The sequence below is a fragment of the Penicillium verhagenii genome (assembly GCF_028828195.1).
Source record: "Penicillium verhagenii strain IBT 33310 chromosome Unknown utg000013l_segment0_segment0, whole genome shotgun sequence".
NCBI classification, from domain to species: domain Eukaryota; kingdom Fungi; phylum Ascomycota; class Eurotiomycetes; order Eurotiales; family Aspergillaceae; genus Penicillium; species Penicillium verhagenii.
Genome location: NW_026643177.1, coordinates 983,624 through 1,005,716, shown reverse-complemented (window position 1 = coordinate 1,005,716; position 22,093 = coordinate 983,624). Strand labels below are relative to the sequence as shown.

At 46.6% G+C, this 22,093-nt stretch overlaps 5 protein-coding genes across 5 annotated transcripts; 2 read left to right on the top strand and 3 right to left on the bottom strand.

The window, feature by feature from the left end:
* Window positions 1-99: 99 nt before the first annotated feature.
* Window positions 100-760, top strand: N7466_011625 (MICOS complex subunit MIC10; the record flags this gene model as incomplete). Its single annotated transcript, XM_057171014.1, has 3 exons — window positions 100-174; window positions 302-452; window positions 711-760. The coding sequence occupies 3 exons, from the start codon at window positions 100-102 to the stop codon at window positions 758-760; spliced, it is 276 nt and encodes a 91-aa protein (XP_057015735.1).
* Window positions 761-1,719: 959 nt separating this feature from the next.
* On the top strand, window positions 1,720-3,683 carry N7466_011624 (nucleobase cation symporter-1 family protein; the record flags this gene model as incomplete). The annotated part of the gene is made up of 5 exons (XM_057171013.1): window positions 1,720-1,819; window positions 1,926-1,996; window positions 2,062-2,311; window positions 2,368-3,092; window positions 3,147-3,683. The coding sequence occupies 5 exons, from the start codon at window positions 1,720-1,722 to the stop codon at window positions 3,681-3,683; spliced, it is 1,683 nt and encodes a 560-aa protein (XP_057015734.1).
* A 383-nt stretch (window positions 3,684-4,066) lies between these two features.
* Window positions 4,067-4,722, bottom strand: N7466_011623 (NADAR family protein; the record flags this gene model as incomplete). Its single annotated transcript, XM_057171012.1, has 2 exons — window positions 4,067-4,457; window positions 4,589-4,722. The coding sequence occupies 2 exons, from the start codon at window positions 4,720-4,722 to the stop codon at window positions 4,067-4,069; spliced, it is 525 nt and encodes a 174-aa protein (XP_057015733.1).
* A 2,365-nt stretch (window positions 4,723-7,087) lies between these two features.
* Window positions 7,088-8,267, bottom strand: N7466_011622 (PR-1-like protein; the record flags this gene model as incomplete). The annotated part of the gene is made up of 5 exons (XM_057171011.1): window positions 7,088-7,188; window positions 7,258-7,529; window positions 7,618-7,642; window positions 7,785-8,001; window positions 8,073-8,267. 5 exons carry the CDS (start codon window positions 8,265-8,267, stop codon window positions 7,088-7,090), a joined length of 810 nt encoding a protein of 269 aa, XP_057015732.1.
* Window positions 8,268-11,067: 2,800 nt separating this feature from the next.
* On the bottom strand, window positions 11,068-14,562 carry N7466_011621 (putative 1-phosphatidylinositol-4,5-bisphosphate phosphodiesterase Plc1; the record flags this gene model as incomplete). Its single annotated transcript, XM_057171010.1, has 1 exon — window positions 11,068-14,562. The coding sequence occupies one exon, from the start codon at window positions 14,560-14,562 to the stop codon at window positions 11,068-11,070; it is 3,495 nt and encodes a 1,164-aa protein (XP_057015731.1).
* Between the last annotated feature and the right edge of the window lie 7,531 nt (window positions 14,563-22,093).

The window sequence follows — 22,093 nt, the reverse complement described above, 5'->3', positions numbered from 1 at the left end:
CCTCTTCAATTCCCCTTTTCTCTTCTATGTACGTACTTGGTTTGGCTTAAACAAAAAGGATGACTCGAAACTAACCCATGGTTCTCCAGAATCTTCACAATGGCCGATTCCAGCGAGTCCCGGCCGGTCGCGCGGGCCACCAAGCCCGTCAGCGAGGCTTTGCTTAACGAGAAGGTATATACAATTTATGGATATGCTACCTTTCTTGAAATTTCATTTGCTTGCCCATAATGAAAGGAACTTGCAATTGGAAGCTTGGACTGGAGAAATGTGGGCTAATTGTGAAATTGCAAATGTTTAGTGGGATCGTGCCATCTCTTCGATGATCATCAAGTCTTCCCTCGGCCTTTCCTTCGGTGTTGTCTTCTCAGTGCTCCTTTTCAAGCGGAGAGCTTGGCCCGCTTGGGTTGGTCTTGGCTTCGGTGCCGGTCGCGCCTGGGAGGAGTCTGATGGTATGTTTACACAATTGTTTTGAGTTTAGCTTCGCGATGGGTGTTGACCCAAGGACTGGACTGTCGGATCTTGCGGGAGATGGCTTTTTCTTTTGGGAGAAAAAAGAGCAGGCTAGCCGTTGTTTGGTTGATTCCCAGCTGTTAAAGCTACAAATGGAATCTGCTGATCGTGTGTGAACGGCAGTGCCGGTCCTGGGGGAGCTTTGGAAGCTTACAAAACCGCCCTTGAACTTTCAGATAAGCTAACTGCTGATTTAGCTTCCTTCCGCCGCGGTGGCTCATCCATCACTGATGCTCTGCGCCGCTAAACATTTGCTGTATGTTTCTCCATCGTGTACGATACTGTACAGAAGAAGGGAGATCGGTGCCGGGTTTCTTTAGAGATAAAACAAAAATCCTAGATCGATATCCAGAATTGTGACCAGTCAGTCAGTGTCCTTTGCTTCGGCATAGGCGTTTTTCTTTCTTTTCTTTTGCCGTTTGAGCTTTATATGTGTCAGTTCAATGGATCCTGTTTTCCGAGTTCCGAAGTTTTCTTGCACGTAGTTCCAAGAGAATGGCTAGAGGCAGGTTTGAATGGGATCGTAAGCTGTAGCCATGGTATAAGTCATGGAAGCATAGTAAGATATCAATTGATAGAAGATACGAAGTTTCCGAAGTATATGGCTTAAAAGATTGGTATCAACAAATATCACACGTGACCAAACCCATTACTCGATGCCATCGAGTCAAAGACGAAAATCCACATTTAACTAATCTTTCATTCCCCATGATTAGATACGCCCCCAACCAATCAGCAACCAGGTCATGCTGCTTGCGGAGAAAGTGGAGCCCCGTTCGCACCCGCTTATCATTGATAACGTTGGTCTTATTCGAGCGTCATGAGCAGGCGTAATGCAAAATGATAGGCATATACGCCCCAGGTGCTCAAACCCCCTGCCACAGACCAACCCGGGGAATCATATCGCACATGGCGGGTCCAGGCGTCGATGATCATCCCGGATAGGATTACTCCCAGTCCACCCTTATCGCTTCAGGGAAAAAGAGTGCCCAGGATGCCAGGCTTTCTATCGCGTGAATCATGATGTTGCAAGGTTCCCTGGAATTCATTATATCATAGCGTCTCCTTCCACATGTAATCCAGATCGTCACTTTTTTTTTTCTCGCCATTTTTTTTCTGTACATCTATCCCAGGTAATACCCTGGGTTGAATCCTTTCCCAAGTCGCTTGCTGTTTGCATTTTACATTGCGGAACAATTTGGCATTATGGATAGGATTAGATGGGCTCTTGATAAATTGGCTGTGGCTCATGAGCCAGGGCTCACCAATGCCCAGTTGATGTTAACGAATGATGATCTGCGTCCAGGTAAGATCGTCCAAGTACAGTACTTTTGGCTGTGCAATATTTTTTGGGGTGTCTTTGACCTATTCAAAATGAGTCCAACTGACCAAAAATTGTTCTTACCTTATAGTGGAACCTGAACGTCGCCAATGGACATGGTTGAACTATGTCGCATTTTGGATTGCTGACTCGCTGAATATTGTGAGTCCCAGAACGCTCGAACCAAGGCCGAACATATCGAATTACCTCTAATACGAAACATCCAGAACACATGGATGATTTCGTCCTCAATGATCATTGCGGGACTTTCGTGGTGGCAGGCATGGATTTGTGTCTGGATTGGATATTTTATTGCCGCCATGTTCGTCTGCTTGACCGGTCGCATTGGCGCCGTCTATCATACATCTTTCCCAGTCACTGTTCGAGCATCCTTTGGAATTTGGGGCTCATTTTGGCCGGTGATTAACCGAGTTGTCATGGCTATTATTTGGTATGGTGTGCAAGGTTACATTGGAGGTACGCCGTTTCTCTTCCCGATATCTACCATGGTATTTTTCTAACGCTCGATATAGGCGAGTGTGTGACCGTGATGATCTCCGCCATCTGGCCCAGCTACAAAAATCTACCTAACACAATGCCATCCGGGGCTGGTGTAACAACCAAGGACTTTGTCAGCTTCTTCCTCTTTTGGCTTGGTTCCCTTCCGGCTTTGTGGTTCCCCGTACACAAGGTGCGCCATCTGTTCACCGTCAAGGCAATCTATTCGCCGATTGCTGCTATCGCTTTCTTTGCATGGGCCATCTCAAGGGCTCACGGCATCGGACCTATTATCAAGCAGCCCAACACAGTCCATGGAAGTACGCTGGCATGGCAGGTGGTCACAGGAATCATGACTTGCATTGGTAACTTTGCAGCCCTGATTATGAACGATCCGGATTTCTCGAGATTCGCCCGTACGCCAAAAGATGCTCTCTGGTCTCAGCTTTTCACAATTCCGATCGGATTTGGAATCACATCGTTTATCGGTATTATCGTTTCTTCTTCAGCATCCGTTATTTATGGCACCGAGGTTTGGAGCCCTCTCACTCTGCTAGACATGTTCCTGGATGGAGCGAGCTCGGGACAGCGCTTCGGAATTTTCATCATTGCCCTCGGTTTCACCCTGGCTCAATTGGGGACCAATATCTCCGCCAACTCTGTCTCTGCCGGAACCGACTTGACAGCATTGATGCCCCGGTATTTGAACATTCGACGCGGAAGTTATATCTGCGCAGCTATTAGTCTGGCAATGTGCCCGGTATGTTCTGAGCAATGCTTAAGTCACCATAAACATTTCTAACGGTTCTTCTAGTGGAAACTTGTCACCGGCTCTAGCGAGTTCACCACCTACCTTTCAGCTTACTCTCTCTTCCTGTCCGCTATCGCCGGACCTATGATTTGCGATTATTACGTTGTCCGACGTGGTTACCTAGACATTAAAGGTCTTTACAGTGCCCGCACGACAGACCCATACTACTACACCTATGGCTTTTCTTGGCGTGCCTATACCGCATACTTCTGCGGTATCCTCATCAATATCGTTGGTTTTGTTGGCCAAGTCGGCCCCAAAGTTCCCATTGGTGCGCAATACATCTACAACATCAACTATTTCTCTGGCTTCATTGTTTCTGGTGGCGCCTATTGGATCCTTTGTTATTTCTTCCCTATTCCTGCAACCAGTGATAAGTGGAATGAAGTCGACATCGATTATGAAGATGTCTCCTTTGCATACGGACAGGAGGTTATTGATGGAGAAAACACAACTGGTTATGAAGAGCGGCGATCTATCTCGGATTCGCTACCCTCTGATGACCAGAAAGGGCTAAGTTCTGCCTCGAGAAAGCTCTGATATGAAATACCCTGCGATGATTGGAGCGTTGGTCAGTTTGGACTTTTGTAATTAATTTAGTTGATTCCCCACTGTGTACGGCCGAGCTAGGTTTGGATGCTCAATGCCAAAGCTCACGCCTGCACATTCTTATGATGAGATGATATTTGAAATTTATGATTTTCAGGATACAAGGTTACTTTTTACATCTGTCCTTGACAATGAACAGCTGGAACTCACTTTCATCTTGCATTAATGGAGAAAGTTGATTGAGCGGTAGCTCCTCAGAAGGCTAAGCGTTCTGAAACCATCAAAATTAAGGCTCTTTCCAAAGGTTTACTTCTTTCCAAGGTTCTCAAATCATCCTATGTGGATGTTCATTACAATTTTTGACCCCCACAAATCTAGCTTGAAACCTTCTCCTCTCTCAAGCGCGCCCTAACCTCCATCAAAGCTTTCCCTAGTAAATTCAACCCCCACTCCTCCCTCCGCATATCAGCAGCGTCCTTCCCAAACCCAATCCCCCAGATCCGATCTCGCGGACTAGCCTCAACCAACTCCCTTTCCCCGGTCGCCAGTAAAACTTGCTTGAGATTCTCATTCTGCGAGAATTTCAGATAAGATCCTTCCAAAACTATTGCGTATCGCTCTTTTCCCCACACATCATCGTCGAAATTCGGGATCTGCCGGCCTAGATTGCGGAGCGATCTTGGGTGCACCTTCCAGCCTTCGTGTATTTGTTTGGTTATTCGGTGGGTTGGGGCGAAGAGGAGTGCTTTGCGGTGCATCATGTATCTGGAAATTACACTTGTTAACTCAATGAATTATAATGCATGCGTAAATAAAATTGTATGTTGTTTTCATGTGTTGATGGGTTTCAGGGTGGGTGTTGCCTAGTAGTGGTATGGCCGGGACTGGAAACTTACTGCTCTGCATTGGCATAATTGAATGTTTCATTCCCTTGTGTCCAGATGAACGATGATGGATACCATTGTCCGAAGACGCCGTTTTCTTCTTCTGGTTTCCAGAAATAGACTGGTGTGTTATCGGGTAGTGCCATAGTGGTATCGGTGATGTGGACTTGCTGTTTGATGGTTGGGTTCAATCTCAGGATACAAGATTATAATTTGTTATGTGACTCATGAGTCATGTAAATGATAGAAATCGGTGTCAGCCTACACTCTCTTTCTTTGTCCCCAGAACCCTAAATTCTAAAATACACTAAGCTACAGCCTCACGTGCTTTAGAAACGTACTGTCATTTACCGGACTATCACATTAGCGGGGTGAGTTTTTATCATCTATAAGACGATAAGCGGCGATCTGAGTGCCCAGCGTCCACTCCGAGATCTCGCAAGAGTTTCTTGGTTGGCACTTCCATTAGCGGGATTCTTTGAAGAATATATCAAAAAATTCCTCCATAAATATGGAAAATAAATACCTATGCCCTCATCATGGCTAACATTTACAGATTCCATCTTTCTACGAGAATAGAGCAACTGCATGTGTGTTTTGATCATGCTTTGATAAATACGTCAAATATTTGCCCCCATACTCCCTGACTTGAACCCAATTGAAGTTTTGGCGGAGCGAAAAGCCTTCATTCGGCGTCATTGGACCCCTCTACTACTTGAGCCAGACGGCTATCTTCATTTGAAGTATAGCCCAATCAAACAAGTGCAATTAAGTACAGTATATCCTGGGAAATACTATGCGGTGGCTAATGTGGTGTGCCACAGGCGGCGCAACGAAAAGTTCCAATCTGGTATTCCCCATTGTCTATTCTCACGTTCAATTTTGCTGAACAATGCCGACATTGACGACGTATGTTGAGTTTTTGAGCAAGATCCTGAAAGTAGTCATGTTCGCCGGTCTGTTTGACTCGACCATTTTTGACTAAATCCAGTATTACCAGTGACCCAACGCATCCGAAGGAACTTAAGACAGGGATAATAGTGGCTTTACTGATAAGCTCGAATATATGACTTGAAATAATCGCGGCGATAATCTCCTGCAATTCTGTTTCATGAGAAGGAGTCGTCGCTAGAGCTTCTTCAACTACCTCGGGAAATATTGACGAGTGCCAATTCTCAGACATCCAGTCTGAAATCTGATGTCACCAAGGCTAGATTCTTCAATGGATCTATTTGGAATTTATCGGCAGCGGTGAACACCAATATGTTGTTTAAAGCCCTTGCTTTCAAAGCCTTGACATTGTCGGGTGATCCCGTTTGACTGACTAAGCCTGAATCATCAATGGATGGCCGAAGTAGAACCGTATGCCCATCATCCTGGTATTCCCCCAAGTAGAGAAACGAGAGTACACGTTCGATTGTCTCTGGTGTCTCATCTTTCAAATCGATGGATCGGTCGAGAGATTCCTTGGGAAGTAAGTAACCGAGGTATCTATGGAAAACATTTCTACTTATACCTTGAAGCCATCACAAAGTGCGGCATTGAAAAACTTTGACTGCGTACAAACAATAGCACGATGAGCTTTGAAAGTGACGTCTTGACAGATGATTTCCATGTCAGAAAATTGTCCTTGGAGGAGCAATTCTCGCAGGAAGTCTGAACTTTCTGGCCGCGTTGACATGATTTAATTGATTGTCTCTAAAACCACCAAAATAATTTGAAGCTAGTTCAGCTTTTGGTCTCACGGCATTTGACGCTGTCCAAGTGGCAGAGGCAATAAGGATTCGAAGAAATGGATTTATAGGTAAGGCAGAAGATGGTGGATTTTAAGGGACAGGGGATGACGAGGAGAGCATGATGTCGAGATATTCATGAGCACTAGTTTGAAATCATGACGAGTACACTCCTAGGTTTGGGGGTTGTTTGCATTGTTTAGATAAATCTGGAAGGTTCTGGTAAATCGTGTATCTGCTAGTATACAGATTGATGAATTTTAACTCTATATATCACGATATTGGTGAAAAACCGGAAGGTTGTTACATACTCAGTATTTTTGCCCAATAATGCCTAGTTCATATTAGCAGTCAGGGTCCAGGGGAAAATGAAAGAGTATAGGGGATGACACTAATGTTCGGAAATGCTATAGTAGATATTAATTCTCTGTTCAAATTGTTCAACTGGCCTGAGGCTCTAAAATTATTAGGTCATGTATGCATGCACAGTATTAGTACTGGTATGTCATGATTCACCTCACTACATGACTCATAAGTCATGGGAGTTTTGAAGGCCAAGCTTGTAGCTCAGCATCATTCCCACTACCATAGAACCGCATCAAAAAAAATAAATGGAAAAAAAGATTGTTCGACTGAACTTCGTTCCAAGACTGATAGTAATGATACATTGATTCAACAAGAGTTGACAGCGATACAACACCTGATACAGCATACATATCAGTCTTGTAAAAAGATCTCCCAACATGGCTGGAAGATCCATGGCCTTCCCTCTCATCATTCAGTACCAGGAATTAGCTTTGATCAGATCCCCATTGCCTTTCTCCGTTGGCAATCCTTTGGGTCTCATCACATTGTTATTAAACTGACCAAGAAAGTTGCCTAAATAGCATCAGCATCATGAACACAGCTCAAGAGGCCAATGGGAAGAAATTAAATAACGAGACTTACCAGGGGGATCATAGTTGCACACAGTAAACCACATCTGCAAAGGTGTGGATGTACAGTCCTGTGTAGCACATCCCACACTTGTAGACCCTTTCCAAATGACCTGTGTAAAATGGCCATAACTATCAAAATTTCCACCAGGATTAGGTTCGCCGTAGTGAGATTCGAAATATTCTATCTCGTCGTTGTACCAGAAATCAGAAATGTGTTCCGAGAGACTAGCCGTGGGACCACTTGCGGCTAGGTTTTGTCCGTATCCGTTCGGGAGAAAGTGACTAAAAAAAGACGAAATAGAGACGTTAGCCGGATGTGGGATGGAAGATGGAAAGGATAAGAAGCTAGTATAGCAGAGTGTACACTCACGTATTGTGTGCAAACTGGCATTGAACTGCCCAGTTATGAGCAGCATCTGCCAGGTTTTGATTCCACCTCAGGTCAGGCACACTGTGGTTTCTCCGATGGACATTGTGGTTGAAAAGGCATTTGTCGGGATAGTTGCCGTTGAACGGGTATCCCGCGGGCACAAGAACTGGCGTAGTTGTTTCGATAGTAGATGAAGTCTTCGATTCGGAGGAAGTCGAAGTCGAAGTCGACGATGAAGAGGACGATGAAGACGACGATGAAGACAGCGATGAAGACAGCGATGAAGACAGCGATGAAGACAGCGATGAAGAAAACGCCGAAGATACCGAAGACGACTCCGAAGCGGAAGCCGAAGACGACGTTGAAGACAAAGCCGAAATCAAGCTTGAAGAAGAAGCAGAGACCACCAATGGCGAAGAAGCGCGAGTGACAAAAGTCGTCGAAGAGCCACCCACAACCGAAGTCGAGACCTGAGAAACCGTAGCCGTACCAGTGGATTCAGTCTGCGAAGCTGTAGTCTCAGTGGTAGGGTAGACAATCTTGGTGACAGTTGTGACGGGGAGAACACCGCAGGCCTCCACCTCAGCGAAAGTCGTACCAAGAAGCACGATCAGGGTAGTCAAGACACCCAAAAGGAATGAGAGGTGCATCTTGAAGTCCAGATCTGATGAAACGAGCGAGGTAAAAGAGTGTGGTGATGGGGATGAGGCCCAAAGACGCCGTTTCTCGAGTTGATGAGAAGAGGAGAAGAGAAGAATTATAAAAGGAGAAACACGTGAAGTGAAACTTGAACGTGTCTCTCTCACCTTGACGCGCGACGTGGAAGATAAAAGAAATTGGACGTGTTGGTGTGAAGGCTGATTAATTGCCTCAAGTGCTATATCCAATGGGACAATCTATAGCTTCGGCGATTTCAAATGCAACACAGACATCGCTTCTGCACGTGTACTATCACTATCCAACTCATTCCCGAAAGTTAATATCATCTATGCACAAGGATGAAAAGCCTTCCATCCTATCTCTTCTACTTGCAGCCTTTTCTGGAGAATAGAATAGCGAGATTTCGTTTTCCAGACTTTGATCTCAGGATTAATAGAAGGCCTTGAACCCAGAAATTCCACGTCAAAACTTGCACATGCTGATACTGATATATGTATGAGTTGGCATCCACAGACCAAACCTTGGAACTGCTGAGAGATTCCGAGGTCTTACAGTCTATCCATGCATCTCGAAGAAGAGAAGAATACACGTTACATGTGCATGGAGCCCTCCAGGGCTGAATCCTCGCCAGATCTTACCATGTTACATGTAAGTAGGAGGTCTGCTAAAGGTTCCAAGAATAAGTTAACGGAGTATTTCAATTTATCCATTCAAGAGTTTGAACCTTCCACCAAGCTTGCTCTTCAAATGTTTATAGAAATGTCCGTTAGTTCTAGAAAACCATGGCCTTGGGGAATTATGGGTAGTATCAATACATATAGAACTTTCAATGTTATGTAGTATGATATACAGGTGGAGGTTGAAAATCTACTAGTAATACATGAATTCCGTTCATCCATGCAAGCACTTCCACATGTATGTGGGAATGAAGCCAAGCCATTGCTCAAAATTCCCCGCACGTGCGTAGTCATGTATACATATACTATCCAGATGTCAATGCCTGTTCCAAGCACTCAAGTGCTAGTTCTACTAGATCTATTATCCGCGGGTTCCACATGGTTTCAAGCCAGGATCTCGGTGTGGTTGATTCAAATGTTGGAAGTCACCGGGCTTTTGAAACTAACCGTGAATTTGCCTTTTTAAAAAAGAAGTCCATATTCTCACAAAAACTCCATGCACGAGGATGCAAAAAAGTCCAAAAAATTGACCGACGCAGGGATCGAACCTGCAATCTCTTGATTCGTAGTCAAGCGCCTTGCCATTGGGCCAGCCGGCCGTAATCGGATGAAAAGGTTGGGCAGGTTTGGCTACAGAAGCATGCAGACTTTTCAGCCCCACATCGGTGCATAAATAGACTAGCGCTACGCCAATAGTGGGTCCTTCATCTGGCATTTTTCACTATATTCTGATTCCATTCATATTATAATGGGAAATTTAAAGGCAAATAAATGTAAGGTAGCATATCATATTTGAGTATTCAACGTCTCCAAAATTGAAACCCCAGTTTGGAAAGATTGCTACACGATAGCATGTTGTTCTCTCTCTTCGATAACGCTCGGATGCATGAGGTTCATGTTACTTAGTACTAGGTTTCATCATGTCAATAGTTGCAGACGGCTACTGGCGGTGCAGTGTTAACAGCCATATGACGCAGTAATGTTGCGTTCATGAAGTTGATGGGTTGGAAATTGAGCATTTGAGCCCTGGATTCAACATTACATACGAGGAGTTGATTCGTGATTCTCAAAGTCAACTGACAGGCAACGGCATGGGATCGGCATCTACTGTACAGATCATGTAGAAGTAACACTTCGGTATATTAATTGATTGAATGTGGAGATTGATCTATGAACAAAACCTTGGAACGACCCTAGAATGCATATGTGGAAAGAAATGTATGAAGCCAAAGTATCCGCGCGTCCCAGCGCGTCATCTAATAAAACAACCAAGTAACTTTCAAGACAAAACAGATCGAAAGAATGACAGCAGGCGATAAGATAAAATCCAACGCCCACCGACTACCTTAAGCATCTGGTATCAATCCCGAAAGAATGAGAAAAGAAAGGCAAAGTCCAATTTCTGTCCTTGAAGAAGGAAGATGGATAGGATATGGAAGCTAAAGATAAAAGATATATAAGGAAGAAAAAAAAGCCAAAAAAGCAAAGGCCACAATAAGATCGGCGCCTCCTGGATCCAACCGAAATGCAAATGGGGAAAGGAATCCCGATGTCCGTCCCGCTAGAATTTGAATGCTGCAAGATGAGAATGCCCGAATATGAATGAAAATGAAAATGTGATGATGCGCCGGTGAACCAGCCACGATGTATTTCCCAGTATCCAGTGTGTGCGTGTGTGTGTGACTCCCGCAGATGCGATGGTTGGGGGGTGGCTATTGCTATTCCGCCGAAACCGAATTGAATTCCAAATATGATTCCCATGCCCGTAAAATGAGACGCAAAAAAACGAGATGAAGCAAAAATATAAAAGGAAAATACCCTGCCAGTACAAGAATGGCTTTCCGAGAGCTAGTACAAAGAAAATGACAATGATACACAACAGATAAAACAAGGGGTATCGATGCGGCAGGGTATAGCAAAGTAACAAAAATTCCGTGATAATGTTGACAGGCAGAGATGGAATGAATGTCATCAGATGCAAAGAGTGTCTGGGCTTTGAGCCGAGAGGAGATGTGATTGGTGGGGGAGGGAGAGGTGTTGGCTTGAGATATTCATTTCAAGCTTGGGTGGGTGAGGTAGGTGATTTGTTGAGAAGAGCGGGGAGACGGCCTGTTCAAGGCACGAATGATGAGGTAGATGTGGTGGAAATGGTTGGTGTGAGGCTTGGAGAGCTGTCCTTTTCTTCGGGGCTCACTGATTCACTCCGATCTTGAGATTGGTCCTTCTCACGGTCAGTAGAGGAAGAACGCTTGAACACTGTCTGTCCAATTTGTCGCAAGATCCCCATACGTTCGGCGCGGAGCACTTCCAAGTCCAGTCGTTGGACAGGTACAGGATCCTCCTTAGAAATCCGGCAAAACAGCGTTGAGAACAAGTATTGATCACCCTTGACATCGTACAAAGGCAGATAGCGATAACCTTGAGACAGGCTGGTGAGTTTGGCAGTGAATGTGGCTAGTTGCACGCTGTTGTTGTTTCCAGCGCTGCGACCGTCTAAGGAACTCCAGACGGTCCAACGCACGAACACCAGGTCGGGATATTTAGTCTCGAGGGACAGCTTGAACCGATCATTGAAGACCGGGCTGTAGCCGTTGCTCTGCTCAATCTTTGTGCGGCGACGATGCGGGTATCCAATGCCGGACATCCCACTGCGCGCAGAGGCATCCATGCCACCTTCGCCAAAGGCCAAGCTTTGACCACGATCATCAGCGCTGAAAATCTCAATTTCAACATAAGGGTTGATGTTGTCTTCTGGCCCGATAGTACGAGGTCGAGGAAGCTGCTGAGCCGAGATCACATCAACGGAGAATCGAACCAATCGTCTTTCCATCTTGCGCTTCTGGTTCTCGTTATCCCGAAGAACTGGCAGTCGCAGGCTCTCCGGTTTGAGGATATAGCCAGTACGGTCAGTTCCAGCGGCGAACATGGCTTGGTTCATCTGCATCCCGATATCGTAGGTCTGCCAATTCATTGCCGCCATTTGAACGCCACGACGCCAGAACTTGTTGGGGTCAAAGTTAGACGAGCGAAGTCGGAATCCTGAAGGATAGACTCGAGTGAGGAATTTCCGGTTATGCGATTCCAGTGCAACCTTGTTATCGTGGGACTGGCAAATGCTTTCAAACGATCTTTCAGCGAAGGAGTAGATGTGGTTGTATTTCCGGCTTTCTGGGGAAGAGAAGCTGTGCCACTTGTAGCCACGAGTATAGACACCAAGATCCGAGAGAGGCTTGCTGATCTTGCTCTTTTGACGTCGTCGCTTTTTCTTCTCACTGTGGGCAGAGATCAACCCCCCATCACTATCCTCAGTAGCACTGCTGATACTGGTTGCTGTGAGTGAGCGTCTGTCTTGAGAAATCAGAGGACCAATGCCATCCATGGTGCCTCCAATGATTGTAGGGGGGCTTGAGAGGGAATGGATAGGTCCATTGAGAGACTCGGCTGGAGGGGTCGGTCGGACGAAGGGGGAACTAGAGCTGCGCTTCCGGCCATGGGTGCCAACAGTGCTGGTAGTGTCGATGCGGGGATCATTTTGAGTCTCGTCACAAGTCTTGACCTTGACCAAAATACGTCCCTTGAGCTCTTCCGGAGATGGAAGAATGAAATAGTTGGTCATGATAGGCTCCAGGATCAATTGTTCCTTGAAGGTCTCTTTCATAATCTTGACCATAGCCAACTGTTGCTCCGGATTGCAGTGGACCTCCAAGGAAAGGATGAGGGGAAATTCCGACGAGATGAAGGCGTATCGGTTGATGACGGTAATGCAGTCCGCAAACAACACACTGGTGGTCATGGTCCGTCCATGGGATACAATTGGACGGCCATCGGCGCCATCCCAGCAATCAATCTCCACACATCGGCAACCTTGCTGCAAAGCACTGATATACGCTTCCGTACTCGAAGCTCCAGCAACTTGACGACCGAGGAGGTAAGTATTGTGAGAGCTTGAGATGAAGTACTCATTCAATGGACGGTCGAATCGTGACTGAGGAGCACGTGATGCGTAAATGCCGTTGTTGGAGGAAGACAAATAAGAGGAGAAAGTAAGAAGGTTCATTTCGGTCGGAGGGGGCGTTGATTCGGGAACATCAGGACCACGAGGTTTGGATCGGCGAACAAATTTTTCGAACAACGCAACCCAGTAGGCGCGATCGGAATCGACATCTTCTTTCTGGACGTCGCGAAGGAATCCCAAGAACTCATCGAGAGTCATTCCACTCTTTGGTTCCTGAGCACGGCTCTTGTAAACCTCCTTGACATCCTTTCGTTCCTTTAGGCGCGTGAGAAAGTCTTTGAACTCAGAATAGTTCAATTTGCTGCTGCGAGAGACGTCGGCTTTAGTAAATTGTGCCCGAAGCATGTTCTTTGAGCAATTGATATGGAGACCGCGGCAAACACTCTCGACGGCAGAGAAGTCAAGGCCCTGTTCTTCGCCTGGACGTGGCCCCAACGGGAACAATCGTGACATCTCACGCTGCCAATGAGCATGGATGACAGTCTCGCTTTGGCCTGAGCCAGCAAGGCCAGCCATCAAACCAATTCGATACCGAGCAATGTGTTCCAAAGTGGTAGTCCACAATTCAAAATCGTGGTCAGAGGGAGCAATCAGATGAAGGGTCTTCACTGTCCGGCCCTTGAAGCTCCCAGAGTCCGCGATCACAATTGTAAACCACCGACGCTCCGCATCCTCGGGGATTTGATGTTCCTCGCGGTAATTGCGGGCGTCAGCACCCACTCGAATCTCTTTGATATCATCGATATAAAAACGCTTCGCGGGGTTTGAAAGATCCCAGAATACCTTTCCAGCATCCAAATCCAAGAAGAAGCGCACTTGCTTGCGACGTTTCTTGGTGAGTTTTGTCAAAATAGTTCCACGCTGGAGCGCAGAATCTACCTTGGGAGCAACGACGGAGGCCGCAGCAACGGCAGCCGCAGCGGCACCAACCTCACGTGCAGATGCCATCCGGCTTTCACTGCGGAGGCTAGAGGGCTCGGAGCCAGCCCACGCACCCAGGCCATCCAATGCTTCGCTCGCCTCATCCTCGTTGCTCGAGTCCAATGCGGACTCTCGAACGGGCTGGGGACCAGTCTTGCTGTCACTACGCCGGCGCATGATAACGGGACCGGAGCTTCGGTCTCGTTTATCATTCTGAGTAGCAGACTGTCTCCTCCGAGTGAGTTTGTTGGCCGCACCTCGAGATATCCTCCGCATCAATCCTGGTCCCTTGGAGCTCGGAGCCATCCAGTCGGCTGAATTGGCGGAGCCAGTGTTACTAGGAATGGCGATCATGGATTCGCCAAGCTCAAGTGGAGCAGGTATTTGAAGAGCATACTCGAAATTGCGGCCTCGAGGCCCCTCACTCGGCGGTTGTAGAGGAGTGCCGGCGGGAGTGAAGCTGTTCGGTGTGGGGGGTGCGAAATATGCAGAGGCGGGAGTAGAAGATGTAGGGGAGGTAGAAGAGGGCGTTAATGAAGGATTTTGCCCAGCGGGCAGAGTAGTGATGACTTGGTGGAGAGATTTTGATCGGTTGAGAGAGGTGGCTAGTGTTAAACTAGGGTGGGTGTCGGCATCCAGAGCCGGTGGTGAGGTCGCTGTGGTGTAAGCCATGGCGACTGTTGTGTTATCAGAACGACAGCTCAGCTGTCGACAATGTGTAAATCTTTTGTTGACGAGTGGTAAAAACTGTGCCAATGTCCGAGTCACCTGGACTCTTTATAAATGGCAAATGGGTAACAGGGCAGGAAACCGGCCGCCCGTTCAAGGTTTGATAGAAGCTAGGGTTGGAAGAAGATCCGAGACCAGGAAAGAAAAGGGAATAGCCTGACACAGTCAGAAAAGCAGAGATGATGGTTCAGCCACGTTCCTCAGCAGAGATGACTCGTTCTTGAACTCTGCATCTTGGCCTGATTGGGATTTAATGCGGAAGAGCCCTGCCGGAGAGCACCTTACGGAGAAAAGCCGAGATGACCAGAGAAGGGGATAAGAGAAATCAGGATCAGGACACAGTCCCAGATAACAATTGCAAAGGGCACTGGCCCCGTTGCAATGGCCGATCTCTCAAAAGACAGGTTGCCCGATGCTAACCACAATAGACGTCACCCTGGGCAAGAGGGGGATCAGACCAGGGTGAGAGAGAGGGGGGATGATCTCCAAGTCCAAGGTTCCGGTCCGCAGATATGTAGCCTTCTTCTTTCGGGAGCTCAGCTGAAACTCCTTGTGCCAATAATAACCACAACTATGACCCCTCTTTTCGTCTGTCGATCTGCCGATTGCGTGGGGAAAGCTGTACTGCACGCGAGAGGGGGGGGGGGGGGGGGCTTTGGAACGGTTGCGATATGGGCCAATTGATGGCGGAGCGACTGGGCGAACCAGGGAGGGGCAATGCGCCGTGTGCTTTTTCGGTGGAGGGGAAAAAAAGACGAAATGTCGACTAGGCAGGTCAGAGGCCGGACGATGCGCGCATATGCGGGTTCAATGCCGGCGATCAAGAAGAGCCCCAAAAAAGTTGCAGTCGCGTGTTCGGAAGGCGGCGCGAAGCAAGCTGTGTCAAGAAAAAAAAAAGTGATCAGGGATTATGACTAGATCCACGCGCCCCGACCCTTCGATTGGCTGACGATTGGGAACTAAGGATGCAACGGGCTATGGGAGTACCCGTGCCAGGGTGTTAAGGAGCTTTCTTGCGGCGCAAAGTTCAGGGCGGCGAATGCGATGAGGAAAAAAACGGGAATTGCGACACTGCCAACGCAGTGGATGCAAGCCGTCCAAAGAGGAAACCCAGGTTTATCGGCGAAAAGGCCTGGAGAGGGTTGCTGATGTTGGATTTTTAGGATTTTGGTTTCCTAGTGTCGGTTGATTTTAATATTCTTTTTTTTTTTAATTGATAAAAAAAAAGAATATTATTTTGGGGCGAATTTTTTCTTTTTTTCTTTTTTGGTAGTAGTGAGCTGATTGCAGTTGCTGCACGGTTACGTGTTAGCCACTTCGGGTTCGGTATGCGCGGTTGAGGATTGCGGTATCGGTAATAACGTTGAAGACTCAAAGACACAAAGAAATCGACAGTGAATAGGACAAGACCGGCGTTGTCCTTGTTGAAATTTTGGTTCTTGAAGCTGAAAGAAATAAGAGAGATGAAAGTTGAAGGGAGGGAAAGAAGGGGGAAAGGAAAAATAAATGCAAATGAATCAATCCCGGTCGTGGAATTGAAGCTGGAGTGGGTACTGGTACTTACACCTTGCTCTCTCCGTACTATGCTGTATCTTGTACCCGTATGTCCGTGGTATGGTGTGGTATTGCGTAACGGTGGGTCGTGGGTATTACAGGTGGAAACTCCCCGTAATTTTGACTTTGGGGTTGCTGTTTCCGGTTTCAATCGTCAAGTTGATTTGATCCCTCGTTTGGAATAAAAATATGGGGTTGTCGAGGGAAACTGTATTTGTGTTTTGATATACCTCCAGATAGTTTCACAATGTAGTATTGTAGAAATCGAAAAAAAGGAGGCGGCAAGACAATAATGCGTGTCTTGTGGAGGATTGGGGTTGGATCTATCTATAGCCAGGATGAGGCTTAATAGTTGCATTTGAAAATTGGACAAAGACCGACACAAATTGAATAAAATACCTAAAAAGTACTTGATTCTTCTTTGGGTGGTTTTTTTTTCCCTCGCAGAATTCAATTGGGACGTAGGAAAAAGAAAAGAAAAATTAAACTGGAGAATCGTACAAGGGCACGTTCTTAATTATAAATAAATTGACTAGAGGAAACAAGGACAACGCATAGCAACGGCCTAAGGTTGGATGGTGAACAGAAAGCAATTTCCTTTCAGTTAGGTATTCAGGTACAAATCCGTGTGACTCTAACGGCAAGATCCTTGAATTATCCTATCATCGTGTCAGGCCAGCTTGGGTAGGAGATGGGATGACGAGGTGGAATGACTGGCACACCAACCATAACCATCAACCCGGTAGATCTCGATACACGGGTGTCATTGGCCGATCCCTAAGCATCCTGGGGAATGCTATCGGCCAAACGGGGGGCCGATCAGTGTTTCAGATGCGTGTAAAGTGAAAAATAAAAAAGAATTCGAATCGAGAAAATCGAGAAAATGACAAAAATGACAAAAATGAGAAAAATCATTACTACAATTAATCAGAGTACAAGAATAATGACGAATTCCGAAGGAGCCAGGGCCCCATTCGGAAGAGGAAAAGGGATAGACGATGTCGGAGGATTTCTCAAGTGGAGCCCACAACTGGGGCAAATCTACAACCTATTCCATTCAGACTTCCATAGTCTGAATACTACAAGTCACTCCATACTGGATTTGTTTTCTCCCCCACATTAGCCATGTTTTTGAGCGTACACTTTGCACATGTGTGCTCCCGGTAGCTAATTTCCCTTTCAAATCATCTAGTTTACCTTTTCAAATCCCCACTTCGCCGTCATACTAGTACCTTTATGTCATGTATCCATCTCAACACCGACACGCTGGTCCCGGGGGAAATTGAAGATGCGGAGCCCTCGGATGCCTACGTTGTTTCTCTCCTGCGTTTTGATCGCGTCGACCTTCATAACTTGATTAAACCTTGTCATCCCTTCCAGGAGCTAAGGTATCCTTATCATGACGATAGGTTATGTTTCTGTTCAACAAGTCAGGCCCCTATCTCTGCCCAACAGGGTACCACGGACACTAGAACGTAGAAGACAAAAGATTCGCGAGGGTGTGTGCCACAAACGGTCGATCACGATGCACATCATCATTCCCTCCTATTCGACCAAGACTTACTAGTAAAGTGGGGTAAACAGAGAAGGGGTGGCTATGACAAGTCCTTCTGCAGAGAGAGATTGGGGACAAAGAAAAAAGTGATAGGGAAAGAAACGGCACACCGTCATTTCCTCAGGGCCGAAAGCAAGAAACAAAAAAGAAGGAAATTAGAAGACCCAAAAAAAGCCAAAAGAAAAGACACCAACCAGATTGTTCCTACAAAGCCTGTGAGGCTGGAGAGTGGCAGTGGCAGTGCGCAGATGGAGCTCAGTGGATCCCCGCAATTGGCACCGGTTTAAGATCGTCGACAGGTTTGAGAGCCCGTTCTTTGACGAACCGTCTTAGTGGAATGGTATTTCGAAAGTTTTTTTTCTTTTCTTTTTTTCAATTCTGACTTTTCTCCATTTTTCGATCTTTTTTTTTTCTTTTCTTTTTGTGCTTCCCTTCTAATTGTGGAGATTGTCTTCTCCCTTTCTCGCTTGAGCTTCTTGACCGCATCTAACACCAAATGAGCGGTCTGTAGGGTTTCAATATCACAAACCTAGCTTGACCACTGAATCGCTCCCCCTCATTCTGGTTATACTAGTCCACATGAGGGGTAGACCGTATAGCCTCGTCAGCTTTCCATGCCGTTTCTTCCTGTCCCAAGGTGATACAGCCTAGGCACCATTCGGAAATGCGACAAGCCGCGCGCTATGCACTTTTTGATAGTGTCAAGTACACTGCGGGGGCCAACCCCCCGCGTTAAACTTGATGCGTTGGCGAAAACAAAAAAATGACAGCTGGATTTTTCCTTGATTCTTGATTCTTGATGTCTTGGGTTTCTTTTTTTGAAAATAGTTTTTTTTTTGACATTTAATTTTCGTCTCTTCTTCTCTTTGTTCTCTCGGGTTGACTCGCATCCCGCTATGCCCGGGTGAGAAGGTCATCGCATCGTAGTGTCCTCTTCACGACCCCTCATTGATCTGATCCTCGCTGCATGTCCCTCATCGCATCCTCCGTTGCAGGGCGAAACAACTTAGCGCGACCAGGCAGCAGGTAACCCTGTGCCAATCGATCTTCCTCACCCCGGCACACGTTGACATGACACAACCCGGGAACCGCCCGAGCTACGCGGTCCTCGGATAACGACGCGACCCGGGATCACGTATCCAATTAAGCTAGAAACGTGTTCAACATGTTTTTCTTTGATAATCTCTCCCGGTCATTCACGTGGCCCTGACTCACCTTGGCATAGACAGTTGGCAGAAGAGAAAACCTTCTATCCAGTCATCCTATTGCTTGGGTTTCTCACCGATATCCGTGCGCGCTATCATGATTATTGTCGAGCGGTTGTGGCGGCTTGCACCACCTCGGCTCGTCGATAAGATCAGAAGATAATAATAAATTGACAGCTTATGCAGTCCAACGCCACGTTATCAGGGAAGCATCATGACATCGTCGTCATGCCTTTGAATGGCACTTTCCAAATCCGTCGACCAGTCAAACCAGAAGCTCCAAGCAGGGGGGGTTCCCTAACTACCCGTAAAACATACTTCCCTTAGGCGTCCCCAGACCGCAATGATAATGATAATCTCGCGTGCTCGAGCTGAGGTCAGAGCTTCACCAGACCGCTTCCCCCCTATCGCTGGCCGTTCTCAATATCTCAATGACCACTCAGGGGAGGCCAAGGTGAGGGAAAATGGAGTCCGCGACCGACAATCGTGATGATCGCGGGAAAAGAGGGGGGTTTAGTTTACTACTGTGGCGGGATGCATTTCTCATTAGATCGCCCTGGAAAGAGCGGGGAGAAGGAAAAAGCAAGTAACTATCTATACGGTCTATTATGCCGCCTCGTTTTTACCATCGAATATGCTCCAGGTCTATGTACCTCGTTGCCTGATTATTGCCTAGGGGCTTCGATATTTGTTCTCGTGACCTGGGTTAAAAAATGACGGAGTCCAATCATGGTCCTAAAATAGTCGCTTTAAAAGTGGGAACTGGGACACTGGGTACATCAAGAAAAAGCAAAAAGCACTATTCCGTACTAGGAGTCATTCTAACCCGAATAGGGGTTAATTGGGGCATGGCCGAGGATGATTCCTTCCAAGATTCTTGGGTTCTTCCATTGGCTTGGAAGGGCTTAACGTTGCGCTTTCCCTAAACCGAGACCCCACTAGTTGACAGGGTCGTTCTTGGTATTGAATGGTATTAATTCGTCATCACTTACGGAGTCAGAAAATAAGATACAGTAGTTTGTACATGAAATCCCCCAATCTGGTTTAGTGAGGAGTCATCTTGCATATCCTGGCGTATGCTCAACATTATTTAGTTTACGAATTTATGATTCCAGGGAGGAAAAAAAAAAACCATCTATTCGATTCTTTCTCGATCCTTTGGAAAAATAGAAGGATTTTTTTTTTCTTGTTTGTTTGCTTCAGGGGTTTCCGGTGGCAAATGAGCTCGAATATTGAAGGGACAAAGAATTGGTCTCCACTCCCGACGAGACAATCATCACCACAAAGGTGACTAGGAAGGGAACTGAGTTGTAGAGATTGTCAGGTTGAACGATGAAAAGACAATAGAGAGTCCCTGCACTTGTGTGTGATGCGCATGTAGGTAATACCAGTCAATCTCGCAGCCGCTCCTTGCAACGATCAACAACCCTAGATACATCCCCGCTTTATTGCCGTCTCTGCCCTATGGGATGAAAATCATCGGGGGGAAAAAGGGAAAAAAATTAAAATAACATTTGTATTCTATCCCCCCTTTGTTCTTGTGATTCTGCGGGGACTTGATGTATTTGTCGGAGGATTAAGTCCAATTCTAACGTTACGGCAGAAGGAAGAATTTCGTACCTCTATGTAAGATTTCATAATATATGACTCTTTGAAAGAAAAAAGCTGATCTGTCCCACAAGTAAGATCACTTTCCATCTTATCTTCATCTCCCCAATGCCTTGGTTACGGGCAAGAGGCATTCCAATGACATCATGAAGGCGTACCATTGATGAGCCCACCATCAATTCATTACCCCGTATGCCAAGCGGTAACATTACACGCGACACCGGATTTCAAAATAGATTACCGTATGTAACAAGTATTGATAATTGGCCACATGTGCAGGTGGTGTCTCGTACTCGGGGGAAACTTATCCATTAATGGGTACACAGATATAAGCTAATAGGAACCAGGGGATCTAAGGTCCACCATTCATCGTAGGGCTTCAGGGGTTACGGGGAGGATTCTCAATCTTGGAACATTTCAAATTTCAAATCCCAAACCTCGAAAATAGAAGTTTGACCAGAAATTAAAATCATAGGTCGGATCTTCAGGAGAGAAGGGGGGGGCATTCCAGAAGTTTTGACTCATCTTTCTCCTTTACCCCAATCTTTTCCATACAAAGCGGATCCGACTGGAGACGTCTTCGCAGCCTATTTGTTGCCCTATGCTAAAATTGACTAACTATATGCAGGCAGACCCGGCAGGATGGAACCGTTGCGCCTCAATTTGGCTCGATTTCCTATCGTTCGACCTATCTATCTGGAATCTGAACTTCAGGGTCTACGTAAAAATAAACGGATACTTACTATTGTCTTTTCAGTATTCAATTCTTGTGGGTTCTGTTCAAGTGTCACATCTTGAGCAACTCTAATTCCCAAGTTTCGGTGTATTGTCGGTGTGAGGGAGTTGATATGTCCATAACATGCGCGACCTTCCATTCCCAATCCAATCACTCGTGTTAGCTGCACGTCGGATCCCTCGTTTGCACACTTGACTTTCCCAACAGAAAATTATCAAAATAAACAAGTCGCCAAAGACCAAATCCAAGTTCTGGAAAAACCGGTGAACAGCTCAGCTCCCCCCTCAGCCGTCGTTTCTATACGGCACATTCGATCCCGATTCTGTCTCACCCTGCAGCCACCCCTCGACACAGCCCCATTTAGATCCTTCGATGCGTCTTCGATGCTTTCACATCCTTCCACTCCTGCAGCATGATCATATTCTTACCCCCACTTCTCACCTCCTCTTCCGCTAGAAGGTGAATTTCCGTCATCCTCGGGCCCCTCACGAATGCAGTAGCCCGCCTTTGCTGTAGGAGAAGCCCAGTCGTCGATCAAATAGCGCCGCGTGGCTGGGCAACCCAGCCCAAATCACAACTTTCCCACATCACGAATTCGCATCTACAATGATAACTGGCCACGGCCATGTGACTCATCTGCTTCGGTTCCCCTGTCCCAGCTCGGTAGCAGTTGGTGCAACATTGCAATGGCAGGAGCGGAGATGGTTCGCGCCAACATACGGCGTGTTACCATTCCAGCCTGCCAGGATTAACGGTGATTCCCAGTCCTGTTTAGAATGACGACTATGTCGATGAAAAAGGCTATATCCCCACCGC